Raw genomic sequence first — 13,554 nt, 5'->3', positions numbered from 1 at the left:
CACTCTAATAAAACTTCGTCGTCAGTTTGGACTAATCCCGCTCCCGCTCTCTGTTTGATCTCTGGGCTAAATTACTAGATCTCGCAGGCGCCAGAATAGCCCAACGACTCAAAAGGCCCGGATGAATGCCACCCCGAGAAAACATAGCGATGATCCCTCCTCATATCGAAACGTCTCTGACAAACCTTGTCCCCTCTTTGTCGAGGTCTCAAGGGTCTATAGGCCGCGTCTTGGCAAATAGGCCCAGAACCTCAACGAACCGTTGTTTCCAAACAGCCGCGTGACCCGCCCCAGAGCTCAGAAAGTAAGCTCCTCGTGGTCCCTTGATCCCTTCCTACAGATCTCATGGCTTCGTAGCTGAAAAAAGTCATTAATCATTCAATGGATTTTTGCGCCATTGGCGGGCGCCCACAGGCAGCTGCGGTAAACTCTGTCATTCATCCTTTCTCGTGAGACTGTCCTGCCGGAAAAAGCTTTCCACTTCTCGTTATTGTCGTAAGAGGATATTATCTTCTCGGACCATACGTGATATAATCAAAACATTGATATGGCTCCGAATGCATCATTGCCCCGTTGTTTGGCTCGAGCTTCAAGACATGAGTTCCAATCGCCCACCTCCAAAGCAAAGAAATGATGCACGAGATGACTTCAATGCCGGGCCGGATCAGCAGGGTCTTTCTTTGTTTGTCTAGAGTCTCCATTCCGCTGCAGTCATCTAAGGTAAGATACTGCGTGCAGGGTTCTATTGATCAACACGAGCAAAGGCACAAATACAGTAAACGGTTGTACTGTAATTATCTCATTGTCGGCGTAGCCTCGCCTCTCACAAGCTCGTTGCTTCAGAGTTGACATACGTAAATTAGTGGTGGCGATGGAGTAGGAAGGACCCTGAAGAACTGGGGGTTGTTTGATTCGAACGAATCAAGAAACTTAGCGTCAGAGGGCAAGGATATACCGACGATCTCTCCGAAGGCTTACATAGTACGTACCGACTGTGTAGCAGTCTCGACTCGTCAAGCTACGCTATATGCAGACGCTAGACGACGACAATCTCTGCCGATCAGTCGCTCATGATGGCATAACATTGGCTTGAACTAGCTGTTGAGTCCCGGTTTTCCTCTTTCTCCTCTGCGTGTCTTCTGGAGGAAAAAGAGGGGAAACTTGTATGACACCCGCACACTGAGAGAGAGGAAGAGGGAGAAAAAAAGAAGGGTCCATCCACGACGACGATGATGTGCTACGGAACCACACACACCCACTCGAGGGAATATCGCACCCCCATTACACAACTAAACACTCCACTCTGACTGCATTTTCAAGGGACCTGGGGGTGGAGGCTAATCCCAAGCTTTGGAGCCTGTACCATGCCCGCTCCGCTCCTCTCCTCTGTCTTCATTCTTTCGAGTGTACGGTTTCTGGTATAATAAGACCCTGAGATCCCCCTTCGAAATCATTTCTCATCATCCAACCCAACAAACAACAATCACAATAACTACTCTTCAACCTCACTTTCAAGCCTTTTCATCTTTAAGCCGGCGTTTCAGCACAAGCCTATCAATCAATTCATCTCTACTCGACTCATCTTAAGAAGTCGATCGCCTTCAATTCAACTCATCCAAACAACTTACACTTACACAACTACACAAACAATACCTTCATCATGCCCGCTCGATCTGACTACGGTTCCGTCTCCATGTCCATGTCTCCTCCTCCCACCAACCTCTCAAGCTACGCTCGCTTCATGCATGACCACACAAAGCGACAGATGGAGGCTTCCGGTGCTAGCCCTTCTCCCTCCAACGCTACTGCTCAGCGCGCCCGTTCATCCATGACCAACGGCAACACCAGCCCCAACTACTCATAAGATCTTATGACATGAGACAAACAAATTCAATAACGACACCACATAATTAGAGACTTCATCATGACTTCTACTATTTTTTGTCGTTCTGCCTTGCTGATGGGGCTTGGAGATGGCATGACATCAAATGCGACGTCAATGGTGGCGAAGCCCATTAACCCAGCCTCCTGTCCTCACACAGCCAAGGCACTCTCATGAAACAACAACATTTACGGAGTGCTGGTGCCTAGAAAAGTTCATTTCTCATATGACTTACGGCCTGATTTTTATCAAGTTCTATTTTCTTTATAAACACGACATGCAAGGCGTTTTTGGTGACGGGATTTTAAAGTTGCGAAAGTAACTTCTGTACTACTAGCGAGAGAAAGATATGGGTACATAAGCATCAGAGGAGGAAACAGGGAATAGCTTTAGCTATAACTACAATAACGATAAATGATATTAACTTCATCTCTTGTTAAAAAAAAAACTCTTTAGTGACTTATGCCTTATGATTAATAAATAGAAATCTAAATAACAATAATAATAATAAACGCTTTTAAGACTTAAGTCTCAAATTATAGTATTAAGAAAAGTTTGAAGTCTTGTGCTATTATAAATGTATTGCGCTGCGATTCTTCAATTATTTATCATCAATATCTATAGATTTGTAAAATGCGTATCGCAATTTTTCCCATTTCGTGTTCTGCCCTGATTATGCCTTCTTTTTCAGTCCCAAAGCTGCCGAATGATCCTTTTTCTTTTTTATAACCCTCTTGAAACTGGGAGCTGGAGCGGGCATTATAGGTTCTGGCGCAGCTAATTCAACAGCCGGGTCGTCCTCAACTATAACCTCCATCTCCATTCGCGCTCGTGCAGCAGCGAAAGCCTTCTTGGCAGCCTCTTCATCTTCCTTCTCCTGTTTTTCCCTTTCCTCATCCTCTGTTCGTACTATGGTGTCCGCAAAATCGACTCCTTCTTTCTCAGAACGATTTATTCGTGCGTTTCGGTGTCGGATCTCGTCCAGCGCATCAGCGGCAGCCATTTCTCTCTGCGCATCCATGTTCTTGGCTTCGAGTTCCTCCATGGCGTTCTTTTCTTCCTCGCCTGCAGCTTCTGCCTCCTCGCGTTCGAGTCGGTTAAGTCGTTGCTCGTCGTCCTCGTTCTCGGTCTCGCGATTGCGCCATGGCTCGTTATTTCGTACAGCCCCAGCAAGCAAAATATAATCATTGTTTTTAGGGTCTGTCCGTAAGATTATCTCCCCAGAACATGCTGGACAACGGAAACTCAGGCGAATTAGCTGGATATTGAGGTACCGCTCTTCTTGACGAATTTCTTTGTTTGCGTTAAATTTTCTTCCGCGGTAAGTGAAGTTTCCGCATCGAGTGCAGCGTATGCTGAATGGAGCCACTGCAAAGGTTAGTTAAATAAATAGTCTATGAGGTTCATGAACTTACTGATTCGAACTTTTTGTGTTTTGGGTCCAGCGTCCTTGTTTCCGCGGCGGCGTGTGAGAGCCGAAGGATCGAAGTCAGGAGGGTAGTACTTCTGCAGGACCTTGCGTTCACTCATGTTAGCTGTGTGGTGTGTCGCGGTAGTTGGAGAAAGTTGTGTTGAGTTGGAGTTACGTCGAGGTTGTCGTTTGGTGTTGAGGCGAGAGCGGAATTAGGCTGGCTTGGAGAGCGGTGAGTTTGAGCAGAAATTCGCGTCTTAGTCAGCACAACTCAGTATCAAAAACTGCTTTGCGCTTTGCTTTGTACTGGTCAATAAATTTGAGGCAGAGGGAGGTATTTATAGTAAAGAGTGTCAAGCACGAGAAAAGATACTTTATGCACAAGCAAAAATTGAAACATTAAATCATCTTTCCGAAGTTAGATCTCATATCCTCTTATCCTATTATCATTTTTATCGCCATTACTGGGAGCATGTGGATACGCGCCGTAAACTTACATCACTGACCTGCATGTAGCCCCATAAAATCTTTGACATCTAGCGGCCCGCGTCTTGAACGTCGAACTTGACCAATTTACACAATACAACCACCACAGCACATCATGGGTAAAGCTGAAGTCGGATCTACGAAATTTGTCGCCAATCGTATGAAGGCCAAGGGTCTTCAGCGGTTGAGATGGTACTGTCAACCATGTGAGAAACAATGCAGAGATGCCAACGGATTCAAGCAGCATACAATGAGCGAAAGTCATGTGCGACAAATGCTTCTCGTTGGCGAAGACCCCAAGAAGTACATTAACGACTACACCAAACAATTCTTGAGTGACTTCCTTTTACTTCTAAGGACAGGTCATGGAGAGAAGCAAGTCCATATCAACCGTTTCTATCAAGAATATATTGCAAATAAGGTCAGTTTTATGCAACCTATCTTTTCTCTGCCGACTTACTAATGAAAAATAGGAGCACATTCATATGAACAGTACAAAGTTCGGCTCGCTTACCGAACTGGCGAAACACCTAGGCCGCGAGGGTGTTTGCCGAGTAGAAGAGACCGAGAAGGGCATACACATATCCTGGATCGACAAATCACCAGAGGCCTTGAGACGACAAGACGCACTGAGACGCAAGGAAGCGCAAGATCAGGGCAACGAGGAGTTGGAGCAGCGCATGATTCGAGAGCAAATCAAACGAGCGCAAGCCGCTGCCAGCACCAACGACGAAGAAAAGGAAGAAGATCCCGAAGCCCGCGAACTGAAACGTCAAGAAGGCGAGAAGATCAAGCTTTCATTCGGAGCGAAGCCAGCCGCTCCTGAAACGAAGGCGTCAGAGAGTCCTGTGCCAGGCACAACCACAACAGAAGCAGATCCCTCAAAGACGGAAGAGACAACTACAGAAAAAGGAAAGGAGCCTGATGCAGCACCAGTGAAGCCAAGCGGGTTTGGAGGCATCTCGATGAAGCTTGCTGGAAAGCCTCAGACCAAGAACGTGTTCGCTCAGGCCAAGAAGAACGCTCTCTCCTTAGGACCTAAGAAACCAGCAAAAATTGAACAGCCTAAGAAGATGAGCGAGGCCGAACGCATAATGAAAGAAGAAATGGAAAAGAAGCGGTCTAGGGACTCTGCCGGTTTCAGTTTTGGCATGGGCTCTAACAAGAAGCAGAAGAACAATTAGAAATGTTCAATTTTATTTTATGGCACGATCACAGATATTGGGACCATCATTATGGCAAACATGCAATGCATAAAGCATAGGAAATTGTTGGGGCGTTACTGGTTTGAATGTCCATCATAGATACCACTACAATACTTTTTAAACGAGAATTCTTGTCCATAATCACTGCTATTCTATTCCCTCAACGCCGGTTTCGCCAGAAATAGTGGAATTCATTGTTGCGCATCGGTCAAACGTCACGTATTTTAAGCATCGTTCTCCGCCTCTGTGCCGTCACGTCTACAAAACCAGCATGTCAGCTCGTTTCAACTTGCCGTATCTAGGTTCAACTTACGGAATGTACTGTATCCTATACTCGTCCTCCAACGTCGATCGAACATCATCAGGTAGTTGTCCCGAGACTTTAATGGCATACATGCCAGGTACGTAGCTATCGAGGCGCTGGTACTTTGCGATCCACGACTTGGTCGGGTTTGCGAGCGTGATAACACCCTCAAAGACCTGGGATGTACAGCTCTCGATCTGGTCCGGGGAATGCTGGAGATGCAGGAACTCCTCACAGTTGGGGCAGCCTTCGTTTTGGAAGCGCTAGATGTCGAGAAAACGTTAGTTCACTGGATTCGTGCGGAGGTTGGCAATGCTAGAAGGCCATACTTGGGAAGTCATGACGATCGAACAGATCATGCATGCGCGCAGGTTTCGCGCCTGACCCGTTGTGACATAATTGGAGGATGACATTTTTGGTGTTTCGTAGAAGGGATCGTCGACAAGTATTAGTAGAGGGGAGAATTGTTGGTCGTGGAGAGTGTTGTTCAAAAGTTCGCGACGGACAAAGGCGGCGATGAAGAGCTGTCATGCACATAAGCGAGGTATGCACCAAGTGCAATATCCACCTTAAACTTCAATCTCTAATTGAAGATGGATCTCAACGCCTACCTACCTAGTCATCAAAAGCCTACTGATTTTATCAAGTCAAAATGACACAAAATCCAATTCAGTCGAGTCAGAAGAACATCTTTCAAGAGAAAGGTCTTGAAAAATCTCATGACATTCTCACCTGCACAATCAAGGAACCGCCCTTCTCATATGCGCACCTAGAGCTTGTCACAAACGCTCCCAGCAACTCATCATCTGTCACTCTTGACGATCTTTCTCTCAAAAGCCACTGCACAGCTGCTCTTCGGCAATTCCTGGGAATCACAGGTGCTGCTATTTCTATCGATGTTCTCAAAGTGGAAAATAACCATGCGTGGGTTCGCATTCCAAGACCAGATCTCGGCTCCTTCGCAGCGGCCATCACAACATGGAGAGGCACAAGCGATAACGGAGAGCAAATGAGCCTTCAATTACGACAATGCTCAGACTGGCTGGGTGCCATGGTCGGAGCAGACGGACAAAACCGACTATGGAACGCCTGAAGAGTGGCATTTGTTATATTCATCATCATTGAACTGGACCTCGTTTTATCATCTAGATGGGGTATAAATGTATGAAAGTACATCGCCCATCGGCCTACTCTTGCAAATGCACCGTTTCCAGACGCCCGGGACCTGAATACACCCTGAAATCGCCGCCAATTTGCTTTCTAGAGGTTCTCCACCGTTTCTACATCAGAGAGGACATGAGAGAGCTTTGCGCATATGCCTGGAATCCGGTTAGCGTTGAGATATGGGTATATATGATTGTGTGGCAACTTACCATGGGCTTAATGTCAGGGTGGGGCACAGCATCGAATTGCTCGTACTGAAGCTTGTAGTCAGGGCCGATGTTGATATAGGCACCCCTATTCTCTGTCGAGTCACAGTATCGAGGAGCAGAGAAGACTGATAGGAATGTTAGCGATAAAGTCGTAATAAGATATCCATATCAACTCACCGGTAATACAGCGACCGTCGTGCTGCACCTCGTAACCATCCATGCGAACCTCGTGACTTCGGATAACAGCCTCGAGACCGTTCTTCTCGCAGAACTTCTTGGTAATGTCAGGACCAAATTGCATACCGACACCACGCTTGCTGGGTCCTCGGCCGTTCTCCTCCTGAGGGTCAGTCCAGAGCATCTCCATCATTAAGCCAGCCTGACCGGGTTGACGCTGGTTGTGTCGGTTCAGTTTTCGGATATCGTCAAGTGTAACCTTATCATCGGAGAAGAGTCCTCCGTGGAGGACTAGGTACTTCTTTCCAATGAGTGTAGCCAGAGCCAGAGCAGAGAAACTCTCAGAGAACAGCTTGAAGACTCGCTCGTTGTACTTGGCCTTGCATTCTCCCTCGAAACCATAGACTCGGTTCATGTCGTCTGTCTCGTGGTTTCCACGGTTCAGGAAGAACTGCTTAGGTCGCAGCCATTTGTATGCATACAAGAGCAGAGCGATCTCAGTTGACCAAGAACCTCGATCCACAAAGTCACCGTTGAAAAGATACCAGTGCTTCTCATCAGGAGTGCCATTACGGCGGAACAACTCCATAAGATCGAAATATTGACCTACAAGGATTAGTTGGTTGTACAAGACACTGGCTGGCACATTTCTTACCGTGCGTGTCACCACAGACAGTAAGCTTGACATCGCTAGGAATTTCCACCTCGACCATTGTAGGCTCATCGTAGACGATCTTCTTAACGGCAAGAACGATTTGATAGACGTATTTCCGGTGGATTTTCTTGCCATTCTTGAAACGCTCGATCATGTCGTCAATGAATTCTTGTGTCATCTCATTACCTAGTCGCACGCCATCATATCCTGGATCAACAGCCATTGAGTCTAAGTCAAGACCAACGGCTGCAGAGGGCTCATCGCCGACCTCGATAGCAGCAAAGAACGCCATCTGTCGGACGATTTTCTTGCAGTCTTCCAACTTGAGCCTGGCATCTTTGTTGTTGGGGTCGAGGGAAACACATGTCTTGAAGTCGTCGATAGCCTCTTTGGGTCGTAGAATCGCAGTCTTGGCTAGACCTCGTCGGTAGTATGCCTGCCCAGGTCAGAATTCGATCTTGGGTTTCCAAATTCTGTAGTTTCGTGGCGAACCTTGACAAGTTTTGGGTTAAGCTCAATAGCTTTCGTAGCGTCAGCGACAGCATAACCGTACGCTTCAGTCTTGATGTGTGCCTAGTCCTAAAGTCAATAGAATGTCCAATAGTAAAATCATGAATCATATTTATGACTTGCCTGAGCTCTGTTGGTGAAAAAGGTAGGCTCCTTGTCGTTCTTTTCGATAGCCTGCGTGTAAAAGTCGACTGCGCCGAGGTAGTCACCAGACTGGAAGGCCTTGTTGCCCTTGTTCTTGAGTTCAACGGCGTCCATTTTGTCAAAATTGAAGGTCGTCGAGTGGGCGTCACAGAAACAGGTCGAAGGTCAAAGGAGGGGGAGGGGTAGTATGGCAGTTTTGCGCCGAGCGCAGTATCAACCACTCAAGTCAGTCGCAAAAAGAGAGGGACTTGGTTTTGAAGTTTGCAGGTCAAGAATAAGCTCGTAGAATGGTGCAGAAGCGAGGCGGGTTCCAAGGCTCGGTTCCACAATGCGAGGAAGTGCAAAGAAGTTTTGGATCGAGGTTGATGGCGGGCGGCTTTTGGTGGAGTTGACTTGGCCCCCGCTGCCGGCGCGTCATGATGGAACCGAATCTGACGGCTCCATCGGGGGCTTAACGGGTGAGGCTCCAGGGCTTTCAGGCATTATGATAGGTTTAGAGCCCCTGTAAGTATTGCCTACCTGGCCCGGGGGTGTAAATCGTCGCGAGGTCGGGTGCCTCTGGAACGCCTAGCGTCTGAGCAAGGCGCCAAAAGACGGGGAATCTTTTATCAATCGCCACCTACTGACCAACAGCCATCCGTGCGGATGCCTTGCAACTAGAGCCTACCTGATTCAGTCATCACATAAAGAATCTCTGTTCTAAGCTTAGTAAAAAGCTTCAATGCTGTTTTAAATACAATTAAATTGAGGCATGTAGTCGGTTACTGCCTATTAACCAACAGGTAGGTACCTGTCGGTCACACGACCACTGTAGCAAATTATCAACTTGTAAGCATAAAGCTCTGAGTGGATATCGGTTAGTTGCATAGCTCGAAACACCTCCACTTGACGGTTCCTGCCTCAGGGTATTAGAAAAATTAACCGCTGGAAGCATAAGAGATGAAAATAGTAAGACACTTTATGTCCCTTAAGGTATAAAAATAAGTAATCTAAAAACTATAGCCTAAGACTTAGGAGGCTAATTTTTCTACTACCTAGTAGTCATCTTAACCCAACTCACTTTCATCAAATACATTTCACAGTCACCTACGTACATACGCCATGGAGTCAGGATCAGGGTCAAACGCGCTGGTGCGGAAGCGGACGGACACTTCTTTGATGCCCCCTCCCCCTCCAGCTAAAAAGATCAAACGACCAAAGAAGGTACTCGATGAGGATACCTACACAGAGACGCTGTCTCAAATTATAGCTCGTGACTTTTTTCCTGGTTTGTTACAGACGGAGACACAACAAGAATATCTCGACGCCTTGGAGTCAAAAGATGCCGCTTGGATATCGAGCGCAGGACGGAGACTCCAGCATGTTATGACACCAGGACGCCAGAACACACCAGTCCCTCCAAGATCAACAAACTCTTTCCGAGACCGCACGCCTTCGACATATGGAGGGGACACACCAGCTTCTGTCATCTCAAATGTTCCAGAGTTTCAGCCACGGCTCAAAACCAACATGAGTTTATCAAAGTTTCAGGAGACTTATACAAGCGAAGACAATGAAAGCTTTTATAAGCTTGTTGACAAGCAGAACCAGAAAAAGGCTGAAAAGTATGCTTGGCTTTGGCGTGGTAACAAATTACCATCAAAACAGATGGTCAAACAGAAGGAGGTTGAGGATCGAATCGGGCAAACACGAAGTCTCATGGACGACGGCTCTAAACGCGATCGTCTTGCCATTAAAGACAAAGACGACCGCCCGGCACGTCCAGACACATGGAATGCCAATCCCAAGAACAACTTGATGTTCAGACCCGATGGCGTTGAGGATATCGCTGTTAGCGTTTCTCAAAAGGCTGAGGAATCTTCAAAGATGGCGCCAAAATCGATTGTTTACGCAAACACGAGAATGCCAGAACCGCGCGTTATAGAACGGCCGTCATCCCCTACCACGTCTGCAATACGAGACGCCATCGTAGGCAGGCCCCGGAAGAGCGATCAAGACTCGAGTGTCAGTGGAGCAGAGACGCCAAGGGTGAATGGATACGCATTTGTTGACGACGAGGATGATGAAAACGAGCCGATGCTCCCTGCACCTATCATCAACCTGGGTCCAGGAGATGACTCGCCAAACCCTTTCCGCTTACAAGAGCAACGCGATAGAGAGACTCTGCACGAGCGCATGGTGGAGCGAATATCGCAATCGAAAAAAGAATCCACGAGGAACGGACTTACAGGGAGGGTAGATAAAACGCCAGTTCCCAAATTCCCGAGTAGCCCTCGTGTATCTGCTGGAGGTCTGACACCAGCAGCGCAGAGGTTGTGGAGCAAAATTGGCACACCTGGACGCGGGTCAAGCGGGAGCTCGTTTGGACAATCTAACAAACCCATGACTCCTAGGGGGTCTCTTTTGAGATCAGTCAAAAGATCCGGCTCGACGTCGGGGTCGGGGTCGGGGTTGAAGTGAAGACGAATATTTGGCATATACCTACTTTACAGCATGGCGTAGGCGTTTTTGTTATTACGGCCCAACGGGAGCGCAGTCGTTTTACAAGACAATTTTACGAAGCGAAGCGCTTTCTTAACTACAAATAGAAAAGTTGCATCTTCTTCAGAATCTCAGTTTATAATTACAGAGCTTTAACCTCCTCTACTAGGTAGCCAAAAAATTGGTCTCCTAAGTCTTAGTGTATAAAAATAAGTAGTCTAAGAACTATAGCCTAAGAGGCATAAAGTGACCTACTAATTTCATCTCTTATGCTTCTAGCGGTCAATTTTTCTGATGCCCTGAGGCTCCTTCTTTTATCTAAGCTCTTGTCTAGTATGGCCAGTCCACGCTCAGGTGACAAGGCCCTTGCTCTAATGACTACTTTTAATATAATACTATACTAAATTTCTTTTTTGGATATAATTTATACCTGGATTTCCGATATGATTTTACGTCCTAGACACCTTCGGCAGTTGATGTGGTTAACCCCCTTAGTTGCATGACCCATCAATTAAGTCATGGACTTTTTTGTCCGAACCTGGGAACCAGTAACCCACCTTGTTAAGCTGGCAGCCAACGCCAGTACGCCAGACACAATTAACCGCCTCCATTCAATGCGCTTCTGGACCTTCGAGGCCGTATTGACTCGATGAGGTTCGTCGACTTCGCCATCGACCTCGTTGCAGTGCTCAATGCCTCTCGTGGCATCGCCGCCAAGCATGTCGCTCTTCGAGGTCGTCAGATCGACACTTACAGCCGGACGTCGAGCGTTGTTGCGGCGTTGAGAGAACGGAATGCTCAGAAAAGCTCACCGACAGCAGACGCTGCACATAGTACTACGAAGCCGAATGATGATACCATCTATGAGCAGACCGCACCGGCTACACGGCAAACAGAACCTATCGTCGAGGCATCGGAAGACAGACAAAATATCCAACCAGAATTTACAAGAACCGACCGAGTTCCTTTTGGCAGTTCAATCTCGAACCTCAGGCCAATCCCACAGCAACGAGTTACGTCAGAGCCAGCCAATGATAATGATTTTGACCTACCACCCGGAGTCGACGTTAATATCTTCCATACGGCACGAGGTTCCAAGGTTTTAGATTCCCTAAGAAAGCAGGGCAGACCTGGTACAGCGCCTGTTAGGCCTGGGGCTGGAGGTCCTGTGGAAGAGCATCCCATGAGAAATTGGCCCCCTCGTCCACCTCCAGAGTTGAGCTTCGAAGCGCAACCCGAGACGCCCCAGGAGCCGATTACGAATCATGTGGAACCTACGGAGCCCGCAAAGCTCGTAGAAAATGAGGCTCATATTGCGCAAGAGAAAATTCAGGAAGAGAAATCCATAGAATCCCCTGCGCCTGAACCAGAAAAGGCCCCTCCGGTTGTTCCTGAAGCTGAGAAAAAGATCGACGAAAACGTCATCAAAGCCGCAAAAGAGATTGCTGGAGATGCAGTAGCACCGTCAGACACTCCACATGCTCTGAGAGAGTCCAGTGTTCCCTCATCGCGCATTAGCCGAATATGGAACTACGGTGGTCTTGCTGCTGGTATGCTGGGAGGAGCCATGACTGAGGGTTTCAGTCGTGCCTTTGGCGGCGGTGGTCAAGGATCTGTTCTCTTGAGCGAAAGGAACATGGAGCGCCTGGTTGCGAAGCTCTCACGCATGCGTGGCGCTGCTCTGAAACTTGGTCAGATGATGAGTTTCCAGGACACCAAGATGCTGCCAGCCCCTATCCAGCAGGTCCTTCAGCGCGTTCAGGATCGTGCTGACTACATGCCGGCTTGGCAGCGTGATCGCGTGCTCGTCGCAAACCTTGGCCCTGAGTGGAGAGAGCTGTTCAGCGAGTTTGAAGAAACGCCTATTGCTGCCGCTTCAATTGGACAGGTGCACAAAGCAGTTTTGAAGAATGGCAAGCGGGTGGCTGTCAAGATTCAGTTTCCTGGCGTTGCCGACTCCATCAATTCGGATCTCGATAACCTGAGCATTCTCCTCACAGCGACCAAGCTTCTCCCCAGGGGTTTATATCTTAATAAGACGATTGATAACGCGCGACTAGAGCTCGGCTGGGAATGTGACTATGAACGCGAGCTTCAATGCGCTCAGCGCTACAAGGAGCTTCTCGGCTCAAGCGAGAAAGACATCTTCGTGGTACCGAACGTATATCCCGAGGCATCGGGCAAGCAAGTTCTTACCATGGACTTTATGGATGGCATCGGCGTGACGCGCATCAAGTCATTTACTCAGGAGCAACGCGACTGGATCGGCACACAGCTTCTCCGACTCTGTCTCCGTGAGATCACCGAGTTTCGTTTCATGCAGACGGACCCTAACTGGACAAACTTCCTCTATAACGCGGACGTCAACAAGCTCGAGCTACTCGACTTTGGAGCTTCTCGCGAGTATCCCGACGAGTTTGTTACCCAATACGTACAGCTTCTTGCTGCAGCCTCTCGCTCTGACAAGGCCGCTGTCAAGGAGTTGTCCGAGAGCCTCGGCTACTTGACTGGCCATGAAAGCCGCACCATGGTTGAGGCACACACAGAGTCTGTTCTCACTCTCGCTGAACCCTTCCTTTCCAATGCACCTGATGTCTACGACTTCAAGGATCAGACTATTACAGAACGTGTAAAAGCACTCATCCCTGTGATGCTTCAAGAGCGACTTGCGCCTCCACCCGAGGAGACGTACAGTTTGCACCGCAAGCTCAGTGGTGCCTTTCTTCTGTGTGCAAAGCTGGGTAGTAAGGTCCCATGCAAGGCGATGTTTGAAGAGGCTCTCGCCAAAGGAGGCTATACTAGGTGAGAAGTGGAGGCATTGTATTAATGTATCATGTAACATATAATCTCATGTAAGACTATTTAGAATTAAAATGGTTGGCGGATGTAGAATAGAGAATACGAATTTCATGAAGACATGGCTTGT

The 13,554-nt window shown here is 47.9% G+C and overlaps 8 protein-coding genes across 8 annotated transcripts; 5 read left to right on the top strand and 3 right to left on the bottom strand.

The window, feature by feature from the left end:
* Window positions 1–1,660: 1,660 nt before the first annotated feature.
* Window positions 1,661–1,864, top strand: FSST1_001663 (uncharacterized protein; the record flags this gene model as incomplete). The annotated part of the gene is made up of 1 exon (XM_083227577.1): window positions 1,661–1,864. The coding sequence occupies one exon, from the start codon at window positions 1,661–1,663 to the stop codon at window positions 1,862–1,864; it is 204 nt and encodes a 67-aa protein (XP_083091845.1).
* A 691-nt stretch (window positions 1,865–2,555) lies between these two features.
* On the bottom strand, window positions 2,556–3,412 carry FSST1_001662 (mRNA splicing protein YJU2; the record flags this gene model as incomplete). Its single annotated transcript, XM_083227576.1, has 2 exons — window positions 2,556–3,250; window positions 3,298–3,412. 2 exons carry the CDS (start codon window positions 3,410–3,412, stop codon window positions 2,556–2,558), a joined length of 810 nt encoding a protein of 269 aa, XP_083091844.1.
* A 482-nt stretch (window positions 3,413–3,894) lies between these two features.
* On the top strand, window positions 3,895–4,963 carry FSST1_001661 (domain of Kin17 curved DNA-binding protein-domain-containing protein; the record flags this gene model as incomplete). Its single annotated transcript, XM_083227575.1, has 2 exons — window positions 3,895–4,200; window positions 4,253–4,963. 2 exons carry the CDS (start codon window positions 3,895–3,897, stop codon window positions 4,961–4,963), a joined length of 1,017 nt encoding a protein of 338 aa, XP_083091843.1.
* Window positions 4,964–5,208: 245 nt separating this feature from the next.
* Window positions 5,209–5,701, bottom strand: FSST1_001660 (transcription elongation factor SPT4; the record flags this gene model as incomplete). The annotated part of the gene is made up of 3 exons (XM_083227574.1): window positions 5,209–5,242; window positions 5,298–5,551; window positions 5,618–5,701. 3 exons carry the CDS (start codon window positions 5,699–5,701, stop codon window positions 5,209–5,211), a joined length of 372 nt encoding a protein of 123 aa, XP_083091842.1.
* Window positions 5,702–5,940: 239 nt separating this feature from the next.
* Window positions 5,941–6,381, top strand: FSST1_001659 (uncharacterized protein; the record flags this gene model as incomplete). The annotated part of the gene is made up of 1 exon (XM_083227573.1): window positions 5,941–6,381. The coding sequence occupies one exon, from the start codon at window positions 5,941–5,943 to the stop codon at window positions 6,379–6,381; it is 441 nt and encodes a 146-aa protein (XP_083091841.1).
* A 187-nt stretch (window positions 6,382–6,568) lies between these two features.
* FSST1_001658 (protein serine/threonine phosphatase) lies at window positions 6,569–8,261 on the bottom strand (the record flags this gene model as incomplete). Its single annotated transcript, XM_083227572.1, has 6 exons — window positions 6,569–6,607; window positions 6,662–6,786; window positions 6,839–7,444; window positions 7,494–7,929; window positions 7,986–8,066; window positions 8,127–8,261. 6 exons carry the CDS (start codon window positions 8,259–8,261, stop codon window positions 6,569–6,571), a joined length of 1,422 nt encoding a protein of 473 aa, XP_083091840.1.
* Window positions 8,262–9,248: 987 nt separating this feature from the next.
* Window positions 9,249–10,607, top strand: FSST1_001657 (splicing factor ESS-2 family protein; the record flags this gene model as incomplete). Its single annotated transcript, XM_083227571.1, has 1 exon — window positions 9,249–10,607. The coding sequence occupies one exon, from the start codon at window positions 9,249–9,251 to the stop codon at window positions 10,605–10,607; it is 1,359 nt and encodes a 452-aa protein (XP_083091839.1).
* A 670-nt stretch (window positions 10,608–11,277) lies between these two features.
* Window positions 11,278–13,434, top strand: FSST1_001656 (nuclear protein Es2-domain-containing protein; the record flags this gene model as incomplete). Its single annotated transcript, XM_083227570.1, has 1 exon — window positions 11,278–13,434. One exon carries the CDS (start codon window positions 11,278–11,280, stop codon window positions 13,432–13,434), a length of 2,157 nt encoding a protein of 718 aa, XP_083091838.1.
* Between the last annotated feature and the right edge of the window lie 120 nt (window positions 13,435–13,554).

This window comes from Fusarium sambucinum, chromosome IV (genome assembly GCF_050947815.1).
Source record: "Fusarium sambucinum isolate potato_lamoka chromosome IV, whole genome shotgun sequence".
In the NCBI taxonomy this organism is placed as follows: Eukaryota; Fungi; Ascomycota; class Sordariomycetes; order Hypocreales; family Nectriaceae; genus Fusarium; species Fusarium sambucinum.
The sequence above is the reverse complement of the archived record's forward strand: the minus strand, read 5'-3'. Positions and strand labels throughout refer to the sequence as shown.